Consider the following 20,776-nt stretch of genomic DNA (forward strand, 5'->3'; position numbering starts at 1 on the left):
TAATAAAGGACTGAACCAGTGCGTGTGTTTATTACCGGCATAATGCCTCTCCCAAGGTTTAATTGTATTTCTTTCAACACACGTATCCACATCAAGAATCTTGCACACGAAATACACATACGAAATATATATATATATATATATACACACACGACGGGCTTCTTTCAGTTTCTGTCTACCAAATCCCCTTACAAGGCTTTGGTCGGCCCGAGGCTATAGTAGAAGATACTTGCCCAAGGTGCCATGCAGTGGGACTGAACCCAGAACCATGTGGTTCGTAAGCAAGCTACTTACAACACACCCACTCCTACACTTATGCGAAAGAAATAACTTAAACAACACCTGCAAACATTATTTAACTAAAGTATTTATTGTCAAATATAAAGACAGTCAGCATGGCATTTTACAGACAACAACAGCAATAATTACAGAATGGGAGAGTGATGCTGCTCTGAGATTACAGAAAGCTATTGCTATGGCAATATGCTGTCAGCCCCACTTATCTGAAATCAACTGCATCATCTTCATGATGACGGAGCTTCTTGGTCATCTGTCTTAGACCATATACGCTGGCCATGTTGCCTTAGACCATCTGCACAAATGTCTGGAACCATCAGAGTGACAATAATGGTGGTACATGGGAATAAATCAGTCACTCTCAAAGCTCTGCAAAGAGTTTTGGTACCAAAACAGCTTTTTAAAAGGGTACAAGAAGAACCATCTAGAAAACGAAATCATTCCACAGTTTCATGCTGATTGGTTGCTTAATTGTCCAATTACATGAAACTATGATGGTTCACTCATGGAGTCCGACCAGTTATCTAGTGAGAGAGGTTTTGAATCACTGGTGCAGAATGAATGAATGAATACACAGACTCTAGGCTACGTTCCTCAACTAAGCCCTACAACTACTACTACTACTACTTATCCTACTTTCAATTGGTGACACTATGAGGTTCCAGAACTCCATCGTGTTTTCAAGTAGCTAAAGTGAGTTGATGAATCCTTTAACTGGATTACTTGACCTTAGACAGACTATTGGCTGCAATGGCCTTCCACCCAGACTGTCATGTAGTTTTGTCGAATGAAGATCAATATGCCCAACTTTACATCCACTATGCTGCTCCCCATGACTTCACTGTGACCCTGGCTTGGGGATATTTCGTTATTGAGGTTAACTCATCTATATATATATATATATATATATATATATATATATGCACTACTGGATGGTTGTTGACTCTTTGACAGGTTTTGTTTCTCACCCCAGAGGGTGTCCAAATCGCCCTCTTTACCATACAAGCTTGTTGGAGTTGCTGGTTTAGTCATCAACAATGCAACATGTTGTACTGGGGTTACATGTTACCAGTAACACTCAAGAGTGACCGAACTAAGCCCTGCACACATCATTCATCATCGTTATTTAACATCCATGTTCTATGCTGGCATAGGTTGAATAGTTCAACAGGGTCTGATAGACCTAAGAGTTAAATATCCATGTTATTAACTTTTTATTTTGTAATAATTAATCATCACTAGTTTAATACTAATTTAATACTGTAATTATTTGTTACAGAGTAGACCTAGAATTCTCTACTGACCATGGTCTAACTTGGAATAAATTACATGATCACTGTTTACCTGGAACCTGTAATGGTCAGTTCATGTCATTACATACTTCTTATGAAACATCGGATTTTGACCTGTAAGTACTTTATTCTTAGACATTTATTGCAAATGTATATTTTTTGCAAGACTGCTTTCAATTCCAGACAGCTTTCTTTTGATTTGTTCAGCTGAATTCTCAAATATTCATTTAATAATAGCATTTTGTTGCTGCTATATATTTTTCTCCCTTCCAAGTCTTGGTTTCATTATTTAAATAATAATAACAACAACAATAGTGATGGTAATATAATAATACAAATTGTAATGATAGTGATGAAAATAATAATAATAATTGGTGATAACAGCAAAAATAATATTAATATTGATGAAAATAATGTAATAACAACAATAAAAATAATAGTGATGAAAATAAGTGGTAATAATAATAATAATAAAAATTATAATATTGATGACAATAATAATAATAATAATAATAGAAAAGCAAAGACAAAACTGAAGAACACTCACTCATGTCGCTCATTTTTCAAAGTAGAATTTAAAATTATTCGAAATTTGCTGTCTTTGATCAGACTAATTCTTTTTGTCTTTGTACACTAACGAAGTGCTATTTTCATATTAAATATTTACACAATATTAATTACCAATATTAATTACAGTATTTTTTCCTTCAGCTCAGATGCATAGAAAAATTCATCATGGTTACAAAAATTTCAAAACTTCCTACAAACTGCTCTTTCTTTTCTTCCTCTTGTTTACTTCTTTTCCCTTATTTATTGATTTTTATTTCTGTGACTATGGCGACTCTTTTTAAATATTTCAGCTGGAAACGGTTTACATTACCTCTTCCAAATGGTGCCATGATGCCTTATGTGAGGTTTAGATGGAAAAAGACTTCAAGAGGTGCTGCCAACTGGGCACTAGATAATGGTAAGTAATCCTGTTAGTCTGTCGTTAGTTTTAGTCACTGGCCATGCTGGGGCACCACTTTCAAGGGTTTTAGTTGATCAGATAGTCCTCAGTATTTACTTCAGTCTGCCACTTGCTTTATTGATATCTATTTGTCTGACTGCTAAGTTCTGAGACATACAGTGACAGAGCATAGTACCAGATTTTACGCACATGCTTGAGCACTGCTTTGAAAGGTTTAATTGAACAAATCAATGCCAGTACTTATTCTGTCAGTCTCTTTTTGCCATATCATTGTAATTGGGACATACACAAACCAGTACTGGTTGTCAGGGTGTGGACAAACACACATACACACAATAGGCTTCCACACAGAATACATCTAGTAAATTCACTCACAAGGGATCGGTCATTTTGGGCCTATAGTAGAAGACATTTGTCCAAAGTGCTATGTAGTGGAACTGAACCCAAAACCGTGTGGTTGTAAAGCAAGTTTTTTAACTACACAGCTGTCCCTATGCATATATAATGAATAAGAAAGCCTTCTTCATTGATTAATACTACTTTATTTAAACAAGAAGGGAGACAACTGTGAACATGTTTATGCCTTATTATAACTTCATGGTAGGAGAATTACTATGTAAATGCACGGGAAAGTGCACAACTAGGGCCTCTGCTGGTCAAGGTCAACCATGCATCTGCACAAACCTGTGCAAGCATAGACAAGAATGTTTCTTAAGGAAGACTGGCAGTTGGTCATGTATGCATATCTTCCCTCTCTATACCACTCGTGTTTATCTACAGGGAAAAGGTTGCTGGTTTAGTCCAATACATCTTGGCATCAGTGTTATCACAAGCATTGCTCTCAGAACACCAAGCGCTGGAACAGATACCATGAGGCTTCTTGTCCAGCCCTTTAATGGTTAATCCACTGCCATTGGTTGGTTGTTTTTCATCAACCCCCTTCCCCAAAGTTTGAAAGTCAAAGTTGACATTGGCAAGATTTGAATTCAGAGCACAAATAATCAAACCAAATAATATAAGGTATTCTATCCAATTCTCTCCCAATTCACTACCTTGTATATTGCAAACCACTATACAGTCTTGTCTATTTATTTTAGTGGATCCTCCTTCCCTACAGTGGCAAGTATGCTAAAGTCTGTACTTTACTAATGAGGTTATAATATGGCACAAACATATCAAGAGTTGTCTCCTGTACTTGCCAAAGTAATTAAAGCACAATGAGTGAGTCATTGTGATAACATTGATATTTCACTGCTACCATGAAAACCAATGTTATTTCTTCTTTAAGTATAAGTTTGACAGTTGAATCAACAGAGACGAGTTACATAGCAGAAATCTCCAGGTGGTTTAAACACTCAAGTTATTATGTCTTGCATGCAATACAATAACACGATGCAAGGTTGGTTGTCTGTTTAACTGTAGTTGCAGCTGCTACTGAGCTGGCCACCTTTTATTTGTGACAGCGTGTTTAACAATGTGAAACTAAGTACATATAGTTTTGTGTCATTACAACACAAGTCCATGATATCCCAGCAGCTAAAAAGTGTCAGCAGAAGGGCATCCAGGAATCATGACCTAAATGCAACCTGGCCCCCTTAGAGTGTGAGAAGTAAAGAGTTGCAACATTTGCTCAAACATCTGTTTCAATATGGTTTCAACAGCTGGATGCTTTTCCTAACACCAGCCATTTGTTTAGTCCGTACTAGGTGCAGGTTTTCAAGACATCAGCACCTAGAGATCCCGTTATGACTAAAGAATCCTTTTTGCCCTGCCTCGTCTCAGCTGGATTAGATAGCAACATTATAGAGTGTACTGAGTGCATCATTTTTGTTTAATCTCCATGTTCCATGCCAGTATGGATTGATGATTCAAGAGGATTCGAATATCCTGAGGGCTATGTTGATCTCCATTGTCTGCTTTGGCATCATTTTTCCAACTGTATGTCATCATTTTACAGAGTGTGCTGGGTGCTTTTCTTCATGGCACCAACCCCAGTGGGGCCACCAAGTAATATGCAAAACCCTTTCACAGATTTAGGGAGCAGTATTGAAGGAGGTGGTATTGTGCCAGGTGGAGAGAAGCAGAAGTAGGAAAGTGGGATTGCTATACAGGAGATACATGGGTACCACAGCAAGTAAGGAAGCCAGTATGGTGGAGACGAGGTATCAGGCTGTAATATTATATTTAGTTTTAGAGTGGTCGAAAGTAGAATTAGTGGATCAATGTACAACATACTTTTTGGTATTTAGTTACATCTCATTATATTGTGAGTTCAACTCCCTCGAGGCCTCGTTATGCTTTTCTTCTTTCTTTACCAGTCAAGTGTTTAATTTGATTGACTGTTGTTACCCTTCAAAATGTCTGGCCTTGTACCCACATTAAGAATTATTGATCACTTCTTTATACTTGTAATAATTAATTGTATCAGTTGTTTGCAGTATATCTCCAACTTGATCCTTGACACTCTGTCCCTGCTATAGAACGAAAGTACTCGAGAAAATTAATTATAAGAAAGAGAAAACGAAGAAGAATGTAAAAGTCTATATTTAAAACGACCATCACAAATATCTGCTTCAACAAATGAGTTCGGATCAAATCTATTACCCAACAGATACAGAAAAAAAACGCACTAAATATATTTAACAATTACATACAGGATAACTTGACACTGAAATTGATACAAGATGGGGAAAATGGACATATAATTAATCAACAAACTCTGACATGGTCTAAATTGCAACATTTCTTTGCTTACATGTGTTTATCTATCCTCAAGTGTCTGCAGATATAGAATATATAAGAATCAAAGCTGCATCACTGAAATTTAGATAACAAGTTTGTAGTGTCTATTGGGTAATTTCTTTCGCTTTTGCCTTGAAATGTGTAAGAGTTTAGTTTGTATGTAAGTATGTGAATTTCTTAACTGCACAGCCATGCATGCCTGGCTGTGTGGTTAAAAAAATTCTTATCAAAACCATGTGTTTTTGATTTCAATCCTACTGTGTAGCACCTTGGGCAAGTGTCTTCTGTTATATAGCCTTGTGCCAACCAAAACCCTTAGTGAATTTGGTTGATGGAAACAGAAGAAACCTGTCATACATACGTGTGTGTGCATGTGTGAAAATGTAACTGTAAGTATGGAAAAGTTGTTGGAGCGAAGGAACAGTTTTAAATTTATTTTTCTTAGTTTTCTCAGGTCAAATTATATGCAATAACTAACCTAGATTATTGCCTTATTATTTCAACATTAGTTGCGTGCTATCCTCAGGTACCCATGTTAATGAAAACTAAATTTTATAATATATTACCAAGTTGTCTGCCATTACTAAATCAATCATGTAATCCCATATGACTAATATTACTGGACGTTGGCAGTACAAGCACCATCCAAACATTTTCTGTCATTTGAGGATCCTTTGCAGTAGCAAATCAGTGGTAGCTTGTTTCAGATTTTTCTTAGAAGAATATATTTCAGATATGTCAGAGTGAAAATTTATCCCTCAGTTTGTAGCTAAAATTGCATCATAAATGTGAGGCAATGGATCAAAGGTAAAAGAAAGTGAATGATCTTTAGTGTGCTGACGATCTGAAGATTGCTTTTATATAGGGGATATTTTTAGTCATAGCTCAAAGATCAGATTGAAACAACTGGACACAGCTGTTCTGATGCTAATGATTTGACACAGCTGACTGGACATTCAACTTGTTTTAGTGACAATACTTTATGGTGCCGAAGACAAACACACAAACATGCTTATGCTTGCAGAAATATACACATACAGATGGAAAGGGTGAAAAAGAGGTGGCAAAAGAGAGAGCGGGGGACATTACAATTTAGTAATTGAATGTGACTGATATAAACACTTTACCTCTCCTCAAACACATAAACAGAGAGAAAGAGAGAGAAAGAGGTGGAAAGAAAGGAAACAGGAAAAACATTAAAATGTCTGATAACTCAGTATTAAAACAGCAACACCAAACTGGCAGCACCAAAACTACTGTGCCAAAATATTATATACCCTCAATGATATATATCTATATCTATATATATATGTATATATGTATATATATATATATATGCATATATATATATATATATATATATATATGTATATATATATATATATATATATATATATATATATAATGTATGTATATAGGCACAGGAGTGGCTGTGTGGTAAGTAGATTGCTTACCAACCTCATGGTTCCAGGTTCATTACCACTGTGTGGCACTTTGGGCAAGTGTCTTCTACTATAGCCTCGGGCCGACCAAAGCTTTATGAGTGGATTTAGCAGACAGAAACTGAAAGAAGTCCGTCATATATATATATATATATATATATATATATATATATATATGCATGTGTGTGTATATGTTTGTGTGTCTGTGTTTGTCCCCCCCCCCAAACATCGCTTGACAACCGATGATGGTGTGTTTACGTCCCCATAACTTAGCAGTTCAGCAAGAGAGACCAATAGAATAAGTACTAGGCTTCCAAAGAATAAGTCCTGAGGTCGATTTGCTCATCTAAAAGGCGCTGCTCGAGCATGGCCACAGTCAAAATGTCTGAAACAAGTAAAAGAATAAAAGAGTATATAATTAAGTTAGGTGTTAAATAACCACCTAAGGGATACTAAATATCCAAAGAACTTACTGTTTATTTACCTGTATAAATAACCTTGTTATGAACTACTGCTCATAACGGATAGGTAAGAAATAAACAATCAGTTTATCAAAATATTGATATAAATTAGAAATGGAAACAAAATAACAAAATTTAATAATTTAATAATTTAATCATTAAATGATAAATTCAATTCAATTTTATTATTTCTATACAAACAAATTTCTAATTTATATTATATTATATATATATGCATATATATGCATATTTATATGTATATATATATATATAAGGATATTATTGTTTAAAATAATATCAGTGGCTTAGCATGTATAAAAGATCCATAACGGTTTGGTCATTTTGACTGTTTTATTTAGCATGCCTGTAATGCTTGTTAGTACCCTTAATTATTAATTAATATATATATATATAAATATATATATATATATATATATATATATATATATATATATATATATATATATATATATACAGCATCCAGCTGTAGAAACTTTGCCAGATCAGATTGAGCCTGGTGCAGCCTTCTGGCTCACCAGTCCTCAGTCAAACTGTCCAACTCATGCCAGCATGGAAAGTGGACATTAAACGACAACAACAATGATGATGATGATATAGATAAAAAGTACCTTTGAATCGTCGGGCAACATTCCATCCTTGAGGAGACCTATTGAGTCAAGTAAATCAAAATCAAATCAAGTCACAATCAAATGGAAATTATAGTTGTGGGTGTTACCAGCGCTGGTGGCACATAAAAAGCACCATCTGAATGTGGTTGATGTGTGTGCGTGTGTGTAGATATATGTATATATATATATATATATATATATATATATATATAATCTACATACATCATCATCATTTAACGTCCGCTTCCCATGCTGGCATGGGTAGGACAGTTTGACTGAGAACTGATTAGCCAAGAGGCTGCACCAAGCTCCAATCTGATTTGGCAGAGTTTCTACAGCTGGATGCTCTTCCTAATGCCAACCACATATAGCAGGGACTTTCACATTATATGGTAGTGATTAACCAGTGGAATCTTTTGGATTATATAATCCCTAATGTGGATCTAACTTCCTGTTATTGACTATATGTATATATATTTATATATATAAAATGTGTGTCTGTGTTTGTCCTCCTAGTGAATTAAAACTTATGTGAAGCCCAACTTTGCATATAAGACCCAGGGCGAATTTTTATTAAACTATTTTTTTCAGAAAAAAATCTTATATGCCATCAAATAAGTTACTTCTTTTGAAGTCCTCTCTCAGCCAGAAAGATGTTTTTTCTTAACTTCTGAGCTCGTAGTTGATTTACTCTTTGTTACTGATATTTAATTTACGTTCTGTTCTCTGAGTGACACCACACAACATTCAAAGTCTGTCAAAACTGACCCCCTAAGTTTTTTCTGAAATGGAGCAACTTGTTTAAATACATGTATTTTGCACTTTTCTCTCTCTCTTAAATCTTTAGCAAATACATTTCTAGACATATCATATAAATATAAAATTCATTAAACACTTTTCATTGTCTGTTTTCTAAAAGTCTACATCGGTACCTGTCCAGAAGGATGTAACAACCATGGTCTATGCCGTGGAGATTCTTGTGAGTAAGTAAAATTTAATTTTCTTCACCTCTTTCTGGTAAATCAAAAGTGGTTTTTGCCTTGTTTCCTTTCTGAGTGTGTATAAATATGTAGAATGACAAGGAATTATACATCAAGCTAAATACATTACTCTACTGAAGTCTATTGTGCTTACCTCACATTATGACGGGTTGAATATTTTCACAATTTCTTTGACATATATTGTCATCTTTACTCTTTTACTCTTTTACTTATTTCAGTCATTTGACTGTGGCCATGCTAGAGCACTGCCTTTAGTCGAGCAAATCGACCCCAGGACTTATTCTTTGTAAGCCTAGTACTTATTCTATTGGTCTCTTTTGCCGAACCGCTAAGTTACGGGGATGTAAACACACCATAATCAGTTGTCAAGCGATGCTGGGGGGACAAACACAAACATACACACACACACACACACACACACACACACACACACGCACATATATGTATATATATATATATATATATACGATGGGTTCTTTCAGTTTCCGTCTACCAAATGCACCCACAAGGCTTTGGTCGGCCCAAGGCTATAGAAGAAGACACTTGTTCAAGGTGCCATGCAGTGGGACTGAACCCAGAACCATGTGGTTCATAATCAAGCTACTTACCACACAACGACTCCTATGCCTTCATCTAATGAAGTTCATGTCATTATTGGCAGCTTACCCTACCAAAGTGTCAGATGATCCCTGTGAAGGTGTTTGGTTGTCCCAACCCCTTAGCCTTGCCATTGCCTATGGTAATGCCTCAAGCTTGTTGACATGCTTCAGTAGGCTTCATTGAAACTTGTGTACAACCAATTGAGGCACTTGGATTTGAATTGATGGCTTCTTTTCTCTTTTTCTTTCTTTCTTCCTCCTTTTCTTTCTTCACTTATGCTTGTGTTTTCTTTAGCTTTGGATCTGTATTTTAATGTGATTTTACATTCATATATATATCATATACATTAGACGGTGAGCTGGCAGAAACATTAGCACGCCGGGCGAAATGCTTAGCAGTATTTCGTCTGCCGTTACGTTCTGAGTTCAAATTCCGCCAAGGTCGACTTTGCCTTTCATCCTTTCGGGTTCGATAAATAAAGTACCAGTTACACACTTGGGTCAATGTAGTCGACTTAATCCCTTTGTCTGTCTTTGTTTGTCCCCTCTATGTTTAGCCCCTTGTGGGCAATAAAGAAATATATGTCATATACATATGTGTTATACATGTAATAAAATTTCAATCATCAGTATGTTGGGATTAAAAATGCAAAAAAAAAACACATACTGGGAAATAACCAAAATCGCAGTACTTACACAAATGCACCACTAGCAACTAGCACTGCTCATGGTACTTAGATGCTTCATACTGTACTCATGGTACCTGGGTGCTGCACACACTGTCAAGCAATGCTAACTAACAAATAGAGTATTTTTGATATGGTAACGGAACAAAGAAAAAACACAACATAACACTACATGTACCCAAGGCACATGGAAATGCACTAGGTTGCACAATGACAGTATGCAATAACAATTATGATAATATTCTAATTAAGGCACAAGGGGTCAGCATTTTTTTACCTCAGTACTCGACTGGTGCTTTATTTTGTTGGTGCTGGAAGGACGAGCAGCAAAGTTGACTTTAATGGGAATTGAACTCAAAGGGTAAGAAGAAATATTCTTTTCTACTCTAGGCACAAGGCCCGAAATTTTGGGGAAGTGGATGGGGGGTTGCAGTCGATTAGATCAACACCAGTAAGCAACTGATACTTAATTTATCAACCCTAAAAGGATGAAAGGCAAAGTCAGCCTTGGTAGAATTTGAACTCAGAACATAAAGACAAACGAAATACTGCAAAGTATTTCGCCCGGTGTGCTAACGTTTCTTATTTCTTTACTACCCACAAGGGGCTACACATGGAGGGGACAAACAAGGACAGACAAATGGATTAAGTCAATTAAATCGGCCCCAGTGCATAACTGGTACTTATTTAATCGACCCTGAATGGATGAAAGGCAAAGTCGACTTCGGCAGAATTTGAACTCAGAACGTAGCGGCAGATGAAATATCGCTAAGTATTTCGCCCAGCTCACTGCCTTAGGAAGAAGAAATATTCTTTTCTACTCTAGGCACAAGACCCGAAATTTTGGGGGAGGGGCCAGTTGGTTAGATCAACCCCAGTATGCAACTGGTACTTAATTTATCAACCCTGAAAGGATGAATGGCAAAGTTGACCTCGGCAGAATTTGAACTCAAAACATAAAGACAGATGAAATACTGCTAAGTATTTCATCCGGCGTGCTAACGTTTCTGCCAGTTCACAGCCTTAGTAAGAAGAAGAAATATTGCAAAGCATTTTTTCTGATGCTCTAACAATTCAGCCAATTCACTATAATAAAACATCGAAACACAACAATACATGTACCCAAGATACACTAAGATGCACAGGAAAAGCACAGAATAATAATAATAATAATAATAATAATAATAATAATAATAATAGAACTTCTAACTTGTTGTCTCTTGAGGTCTCTGGGTGAGACTTGGATCCAACTTGTACAAATGCAAAACAAAAGTCAAACATAAAATAATAATAATAATAATAATTTCATATTTTGTGACAAGGCCAGCAATTTCTGGATGGGGGTAAATTGATTACATCAACACCAGTATTCAATTGGTACTTATTTTATCAACCCTGAAAGAATGAAAAGCAATGTCAACCTTGGTGGAATTTGAACTCAGAACATAAGGCAGACGGAATACCACAAATCATTCTGTTCAGTGTGCTGATTCTGACAGCTTGCTACCTTTATGTTCCAATTATATACTAATCATAAAAACGTCTGCTGTTCTTCTTCATATGAATTTGTGGCTATTTGCCATGATAAAAAATGTCATTACTGGCTTTATTGTTGCTGTTGTTGTTATTTCTTAATTGGCCCTGAAGCCTCAGCGTTACACAAGAAGCGAGTTCAAAGGAATCAACTCATCACTAAAGAAAGCCATTTTAATAAAGAAGCAAACTCTGCACATTGTATTGTTTATGGCCTGTCATGTAACGACGGTGGTTACAATAACAATGGTGGTGGTGGTGGTGTTGGTGGTGGTGGTCAAACAATGAGATGATGACAAGGGTGGTGTTGGTGTTGTTGCTAGCAATGGGGTTGATGATAGGATATGGCTCTGCATTTGATAACTTTAAAAAGAAGTGTTTTTAGTTGAATATCTTTGACTGCAATACAAGTGGTTAGCCTGACTACCAAAAGACAATGACATTTCAGTCCTTTTAATTTTTTTTGCACCACCCCCCGCCTTTTCCTCACCCTCATCAATATTATCCCCACCACCATCATCGTCTTTATCAAAATTGACAACTTCCTGTCGTTCATTCATGTTCAATAAGCTATTTCTATAACACAAAGCTTATTCAATCAAAGCAGAAAGTTTCTTAACACACTAAATAATACATTAGGAACAATGCTACTGAAAGAATAATGGAATAACATTATTGTAGTCATTATGAGCTTGTCTTAATAGCTTCAGTATTATTTTCACACAATAGTTATACTACTGCTATCAAAGAATGTAAGATTTTAATCCTGTTAATTGTAGGAGACTTCAATAAGCAATTTACCAAAAGTATGCTAAGATGTCATCATTAAGTGACTGTAATTATCAAAGCCAGTTTTTAAGTATAAAAATTCAGTTTTAAAATTTTACTTTTCACAATATTTTTTTCAATTAGAGTAACATTCAGATATTAATTAGCATAACTAAAGGATTAATAATCGCACTGGGGTCGATATAATCAACTTAATCCGTTTGTCTGTCCTTGTTTGTCCCCTCTATGTGTAGCCCCTTGTGGGCAGTAAAGAAATAAGAAACGTTAGCAGACTGGACAAAATGCTTAGTGACTTTTTTCCAGCTTTATGCTCCAAGTTCAAATTCCATCAAAGCTGACTTTGCCTTCCATCCTTTCATAATTCGATAAAATAAGTACCACTTGAACACTGGAGTCAATGTAATTGACAAGACCCCTTTCTGAAAAGTTCTGGCTTTGTTTTTAAAGTAGAAAGAAAATTACAGAATCAAACATTGTTTTTGTTTCTTTTTCCACAGATGTGATTTTGGTTTTTCTGGAGAATCTTGTGCCCTCCCTGTAGTACCTAACCCATCATTGTTACTAGAGATGTTTGTTTCACCAACTGTTCTACAAAGTTCTTCACAGCTGGAAGCTAAAGGAGCAGAGCTGAATTATAAATGTGGAGTACTCTCAACTGGAAAGGCACTTGTTTTCAACAAAGATGGTCGTCGAGAACTAGTGACAATTGACATGAACACGACTACAATTAGGTTTCAATCAAGCTTTTCTTTGTTTCATTTCTATTTATTTTATATTTGTACTTAATAACTATAACTGATTCTTGCAGTAAAATAATTAAAATGATTTAGGGAGCTTCAAATTTGAATACATCTAATTAGGCAGTTGTAATTTCAAACGGTGCTGATTTATTAACATACACACATGATGGGCTTCTTTCAGTTTCCATCTTCAAGTGCACTCACCAGGCTTGGTCAGCCCAGGGCTATAGTATGACACTTGCCCAAGGTGACATGCTATGAGACTGAACCCAAACCAGATGGCTGGGAAGCAAACTTAAGTACACACCCAAGTGTGTATGTGTGTATATATACATTTATCCAATAGAAGAAACAAGAAATTATCTGATTCTGTTTTTTGTGACAATTTTTAAATTCTTTTATACAGATTATAGATTATCTTATAATAGCAATCATTATAAATAATGATTATGATTAAGTAGATATATTTCAGTAAGACACTATCTTACTCCAAATCGAATAATCAAAACAAGCAAAAAAACTTGGATTATCAAGAATTAATCCCTGAAAAATAATTCTCCCTTCCTTGATATAATAAAGTCAAAGTTTTTAATATACTAAAGTAAGAATTATTAATAAATGAATTATCTATCCTCGGTAAAACAATATCTGAAGGTATGCAGTCTAATGGTTAGGGTGTTGCACTCATGATTGCAAAATCACTGTTTCAATTCCCAGACCAGGTAGTGTGTTGTGTTCTTGAGCAAGACACTTTATTTCATGTTGTTCCAGTCCACTCAGCTGTAAATGAGTAGTTGGCACTCCGTCGGTTATGACGACGAGGGTTCCAGTTGATCCAATCAACGGAACAGCCTGCTCGTGAAATTAACGTGCAAGTGGGTTCTCCACCATCCCCTGCCAGAGCCTCGTGGAACTTTAGGCGCTTTCGCTCAATAAATACTCACAACGCCCGGTCTGGGAATTGAAACCGCAATCCTACGACCGCGAGTCCACTGCCCTAACCACTGGGCCATGGCGCCTCCACTGTAAATGAGTAAGTCTGTGATGGACAGGCATCCTGTTCAAAGGAAATGTGACCTCGGTTACTTATACGCCATGTGAAACAGATAATTGGCCCTATGAGTCCAAAGATTGAAGATGATAATGTCCTTGAAACAAAATACAATGAAAAAGAATTTTAAATGTATACAATATATAGTTTTTAGTATTCCATTGTAAGGAAGAACTGGCAAGTAAGTTAAATGTTTCAGACAGTTGTCCATTGAACGAGAAAAAGGATGAGAGAAAGATGGAAAAAGTAAAAGAAAAAAAATTAAAAAGAAAATTGTGGAAATAGGCGTAGGAGTGGCTGTGTGGTAAGTAGCTTGCTTATCAACCACATGGTTCCAGGTTCAGTCCCACTGCATGACACCTTGGGCAAGTGTCTTCTACTATAGCCTCGGGCCAACCAAAACCTTGTGAGTGGATTTGGTAGACGGAAACTGAAAGAAGCCCATTGTATATATGTATATATGTATATATATATATATATATATATATATATATATATATATATGTATGTATGTGTGTCGATTTACTCGACTAAAGGTGGTGCTCCAGCATGGCCAAAGTCAAATGACTGAAACAAGTAAAAAGAAAAAATGGCATGTTGTTGTTAACTCACATCATCTTCACATGATTAGTTACACTACTATGGACATTGAACACAAAACCTGCAACACTGTTTAGTTCAGCCATACTTCAATTTCATTAATTTTTGTAATATTACAGTATTCTGTTAAAAATCTATTGCAAGCATGCATTTAGAGTCAGAGCTTGAGTAATCAGAATTAAACACCAGATCCAATTAGTCAAACTGGTGTGCCCTTGAGAATTTTTTTTATATTTTTAACTAATGAAAAAAGAAACTCATGGCTTTATACTAAAAACAAAATGTGACTTATTTTCTCTTCACTCTATCAATACATACCAAACCAAGCAGAGCTTTATCTGTTTTTCATTTTTTCCAAATTTACACATGTATTTCTCCAAAACAACTTCACAAATATTAACAATATTGAAAGATACTTTTATCTGCTGAAATGGTTCAATATTTCATTCCAGCATTTTCATTCCAGCATTTTCATTCCAGCATTTTCATTCTAAGGACTCTTACTGAGTATTTACAAAAAAGATGAGATTTTCCCCACACATTACAACAGAGAAACTTTGCTAACACTTCATATTTTTTCATTTCTTTATTAATAGATTTGCTATAATGTATATTGACCCCTTTATCCAGTTACTTTGGCTTACATTATGAATAGGGTTTTTAAGAATAATTATCCCTATCTAGCCCATGTGATCTAGCTTATGATTCAAGATGGTCAAAGACGTTTGACAATCATGCAGTAGACTTATCAATGTTATCTAACATTATATTATCAATCTCCTATAAAATAAATTAACATGAGTATTAGTATATTGCAAATGGGAACTTAAATGTGTATATCCAGTTCTTATTCTTTTACTGGTTTCTGTCATTTGACTGCAGCCATGCTAAGGTACTTGTTAAATACACACACACACACGTATGCATTTGAGGGAGAGAGAGAGAGATGTTATAGTAAGCAGCATACTATATCTATCTTGGGTTTTAGAATAGACACACCATGTCCCCCTGTGTGTTTAAGTATCCTGTAAAATAAACAAAAAAAATAAGTTGGCAATGAGAAGGGAATCTTGCCGTAAAAACTGCCCCAGAAAATCCAACCAGCTCGTGTCAGCTTGGAGGAGCAGACATGATGATATACACACACACACACTCATACACACACACACACTCATACACACACACACACACACACATATATCTTAGATAGATAGATAGATAGATATGAATATATTTGTGCGTGTGTGAGTGCACATACACTTCTATAGCTTCAGACTGACCATTGTTGTTTGAGTCCAAGGCTACAGTAGAAGACACTTGTCCAAGATGTTGTTCAACAGGATCAAACCTGGAACCATGTGGTTGTGAAGTAAACATCTTAACCACACAGCTATGCTTGTACTAATATATAAAACAATTCCAAACTAAAATTTTCCTGTTATTTAACTCATATATTTATTTGTTGAACATTATGCACTTTACATCAAAATATATCACTTATCGGTTTCAGATTTTTACAGTTCCACATACGTGTTGGCAGCAACTCTTATATATCTGAATGCCGCCCTCCTGATAGAATGTCGGAGTCAGTTTTTCTGGAATATTCTTGCAATGGCGGCATAACTTGGGATTTACTTACAATGTTTGCAGACGAAATGTATAAAACACCACAGTAAATATAATTTGTTTTCAATTTGCATAATATATATTTTTATATTTTAGAATGTCTTTGACTCTTATAATTATTCATTTTGTTGTTTGGTTGAAATCTATTATCATCGTCATCATCATTTAATGTCCACTTTCCGTGCTGACATGGATTGGACGGTTTGACTGAAAACTGGTAAGCCAGAGAGCTGCGCCAGTAGATTAGGTTGTATAACATTTCTATAATTATTTATTTCCATTTAGACTAAAAAACAATGGCCTTGTTAGAAATAGCAGCCAAATCTCCTTCAAATTACACTCTGCTGTAATAATAATAATGGTTTCAAGTTTTGTCAGAAGGGCAGCAATTTTGGGGGAGGAGATGAGTCAATTACATCAACCCCAGTGTTTCACTGGTACTTAATTTATCAACCCCGAAAGGATGTAAGGCAAAGTCTACCTCAACAGAATTTGAACTGAGAACATAAAGACAGACGAAATGCCTCTATGCATTTTACTTGGCTTGCTAATGATTCTGCAAATGGTAATATTCTAATTTTGGTAAAAGGCCAGCAACTTTGAGGTGACAAATAAATTACATTGACCCCAGTACTTACTTTCATAGAATGGATAAAAGGCAAAGTCAACCTTGGTGGGATTTGAGCTCAGAATGCAAAGAAACAAAAGAAATACCACTAAGCAATGTGCTAAGAATTCTGCAAGCTCACTGCTTTTATAATAATAATAATAATAATAATCCTTTCTACTATAGGGACAAGGCCTGAAATCTGTTGGGAGGGGACTAGTTGATCACATCAACTCCAGTGTTTCATTTCCACCAAGCAAGATATTAACATGTTCTTTTACCTCAGAGATTTTGATATATTTCTAACGTATTTTATTTTTTTCTAGGATGGTTTCTGTTGAGCTACCCAAAGCTGCCAAGGAGGATGGATGCCGTTTCCGCTGGTACCAGCCAAATCACTCAGGAAGTCGTCAAGATGTTTGGGCATTAGATGACATCATATTGAATAACCTTTTATTTCATACACTAGACATAGAAACCAAAGACCTTGAGAGGGAATTCTATGAACTAACAGCATCACAAGGAAAACTTATTGATACTTACTGTGACATGCCAAAGCCAATTGGGTAATTATTCTTTTCTCAATTCAACCTTTTACCATTTTAAAATCTTTTTGCAAAAGTAAGTGGCTGTGTGGTAAGTAGCTCGCTTACTAACCACATGGTTCCAGGTTCAGTCCCACTGCGTGGCACCTTGGGCGAGTATCTTCTACTATAGCCTCAGTGTTTTTTACATGCCACCTGCACAGGAGCCAGTCAGCGACACTGGCAATGACCTCGCTTGAATGATTTTCTAATGTGCCACCAGCACAAGTGCTAGAAGGCGATGCTGGTAACGATTACGAAATTGAACTGAATCCAATTGTCGGATTCAGTTCGATTTCGATTTCAAATTCCAAATTCCAAATTTACTTGCCTCAACAGGTCTTTGCAAGCAGGGTTTTTAGTGTCCAATGAAGTAAAGATATGAATAAGTGCGCTGGCTACACTTCTGACAGAGGTCACAGATTATGTTCTCACTTGCCTTGCTGGGTCTTCTCACATACTGCATATTTCCAAAGGTCCCGGCCACTGGTCATTGCCTCGGTGAGGCCTAAAGTTCAAAGGTCGTGCTTCACCACCTTATCCCAGGTCTTCCTGGGTCTACCTCTTCTACAGGTTCCCTCAAATGCTAGGGTGTGGCACTTTTTCACACAGCTATCCTCATCCATTCTTGCCACATGTCCATACCAGTGCAATCGTCTCTCTTTATATATATATATATATAAATATATATATGTGTGTGTGTGTGTGTGTGTGTGTGTGTGTGTGTGCATATGCATATATACACCACCAATGCTGAGTTGTAACAGTTTCACCTGAAGATTTTTTGAGTTGTGTGAAACTCAAGTTGTGAGACATTCTCAGCTCAGTTTCAATAACAAAAATCTTGTGTACGTGTGTGGACCATTTCCACAAAAACTGCAACATTAATACACCCTAATAAATCATCCTGCAGCTTTATGCTTTCAAAGACAAAAGGAATTTTAAAAATCTCTTACTTAACAAATAGGTAAGGCTTAGTGACAGGAAAAGCATCTGGTTGTAAAATAATACCACATTAATGTTCATCCAGCCTATGTTAATATGATTGAAAAAAAAAGACAAATATAAAATAAAATAAATTTATGGACAAACTTATTTATCTTAGATCTTCAACTGAATTTGAACATCAAAGAAGCATTACTATTTCCAAGAACACTTGAAATACTTAAGTCTAAAATAATCAACATACTTTTATAAGTTTCTAAAACATATTAAATTTCAAATGCACATCAGCCAGTTATGAACATTCTTTAGAGAAAGTCTATCAACTTAAGACATAAATGCTTCATCAATAACAATTTACTACTCTACACCTACGCCCCACCCCTCAGCTTTCATTTGCAAGTGAGAATAATTTGGTAGCATCTGCCATGTATTTGTTAATTGTGTTAAGTGCCTATGTATTTGTGAAGGTGCATGGCTTAGTGGTTAGAGCATTGTGCTTACACTCATGACGTTGTGAGTTCAATTCTTTTACTGTGTTGTGTGTTGTGTTCTTGAGCAAGACACTTTATTTCACAGGTTGCTCCAGTTCACTCAGCTGTAGAAACGAGTTGCAGCATCACTGGTGCCCTTTGCCTTTCCCTTGGACAACGTTAGTGGTGTGGAGAGGGGAGACTAATATGCATGGGTGGCTGCTGGTTTTCCACAAACAACCTTGCTTAGGCTTGTGCTTTGAAGGGGAACTTTCTAGATGCAATCTCGTGGTCATTTATGACTGAAGGGAGTTTGCCTAAGTATTCATCAGTAAACATAGACATCTTCTCAGCAGAACATCCAAGAGATTACAGCTGGAGGGAGGAAGGGGTGGTGCTGCATCCACGCTTCACTGGTACTCATTTACAATTGAGTAGACTGAAAGCATGTGAAGTGCCTTGCCCAAGGACACAGTGTACTGCCTGGTCCAGAAATTGAAACCATGACTTTATGATCATAATATTAACACCTATACCTACCATCTGACCATATTAATACCATTTGTATTGCTACCATTTTAGTAACTACCACATATTTTAATAACTATTGAAATCGAAATTGAACCAAATTCGACGACTGGCACCCATGCCAGTCTATCCTTCATTAGACACTAAACTCAGCTTGTGAAGACCTGTTGGGGCAAGTGAAACCGAAATCGTGATGGCACCTGTACCAGTGGAGCGCTAAGAGCACCATCCAAGTGTGATCATTGCCAGAGCAGCTGTCTGGCTTCTGTGCTAGTGGAACGTAAATAGTACCATTTAAGCGTGATCATTACCAGCGACGCCTTACTGGCACTTGTGCCTGTGGCACATGAAAAAAACATTCGAGCGAGGTTGCTGCCAGTACCGCTGGACTGGCTCCTGTGCAGGTGGCACATAAAAAACACCATTTTGAGCGTGACTGTTGCCAGTACCGCCAGACTGGCCTTCGTGCTGGTGGCACATAAAAGCACCCACTACACTCTCAGAGTGGCTGGCGTTAGGAAGGGCATCCAGCTGTAGAAACTCTGCCAAATCAGATTGGAGCCTGGTGCAGCCATCTGGTTCGCCAGTCCTCAGTCAAATCGTCCAACCCATGCTAGCATGGAAGGAGGACGTTAAACGATGATGATGATTGACCATTTTTATTGCAAAATAATTCAGTTTGGATAACCACATGGCAGACAGAAAACCAGTCTAGATATTTATAATATGTGGATGTCTCTTAGGCAACAAGCTGACAGAATCGTTAGCATGCCGGGTGAAATGCTTAGTGGTATTTCGTCTGTCTTTATGTTCTGAGTTCAAATTCCGCCAGGTTCGACTTTGCCTTTCATCCTTTCAGGCTCGGTAAATTAAGTACCAGTTGCACACTAGGGTCAATCTAATCGACTGGCTCCCTCCCCAAAAATGTCAAGCCTTATGCCTAGAGTAGAAAAGAATATGTGGATGCCTCTCAATTCTAAACACTGAGCTCTTATCAGCTTCAACTTCATTTCATCCTTCTGGGTTGATAAGATAAATCTCAGAAACATATTCGAAATTAATATTTAGTATCTTTTTAATGTCTTACTCCTCGATAAAAACAATATTTCCAACTGCAATTAGATTAATTACTATACACATACATACATACATATATATATATATATATATATATATATATATAT

The 20,776-nt window shown here is 36.3% G+C and overlaps 1 protein-coding gene across 3 annotated transcripts in view; it reads left to right on the top strand.

Moving 5' to 3' along the window:
* The window catches only part of LOC106875197 (reelin), a 221,159-nt gene that overhangs the window by 81,084 nt on the left and 119,299 nt on the right, over positions 1–20,776 (top strand). For all 3 annotated transcript variants that reach the window (XM_089350383.1, XM_014923240.3, XM_089350384.1), the window contains 6 exons: positions 1,577–1,705; positions 2,450–2,556; positions 8,753–8,816; positions 12,939–13,172; positions 16,343–16,504; positions 17,392–17,631. In XM_089350383.1, coding sequence (XP_089206509.1) covers positions 1,577–1,705; positions 2,450–2,556; positions 8,753–8,816; positions 12,939–13,172; positions 16,343–16,504; positions 17,392–17,631 — 936 coding nt within the window. The remainder of the gene's footprint in view (positions 1–1,576; positions 1,706–2,449; positions 2,557–8,752; positions 8,817–12,938; positions 13,173–16,342; positions 16,505–17,391; positions 17,632–20,776) is intronic.

Source organism: Octopus bimaculoides, chromosome 4, assembly GCF_046866305.1.
Source record: "Octopus bimaculoides isolate indiv1 chromosome 4, ASM4686630v1, whole genome shotgun sequence".
NCBI classification, from domain to species: Eukaryota; Metazoa; Mollusca; class Cephalopoda; order Octopoda; family Octopodidae; genus Octopus; species Octopus bimaculoides.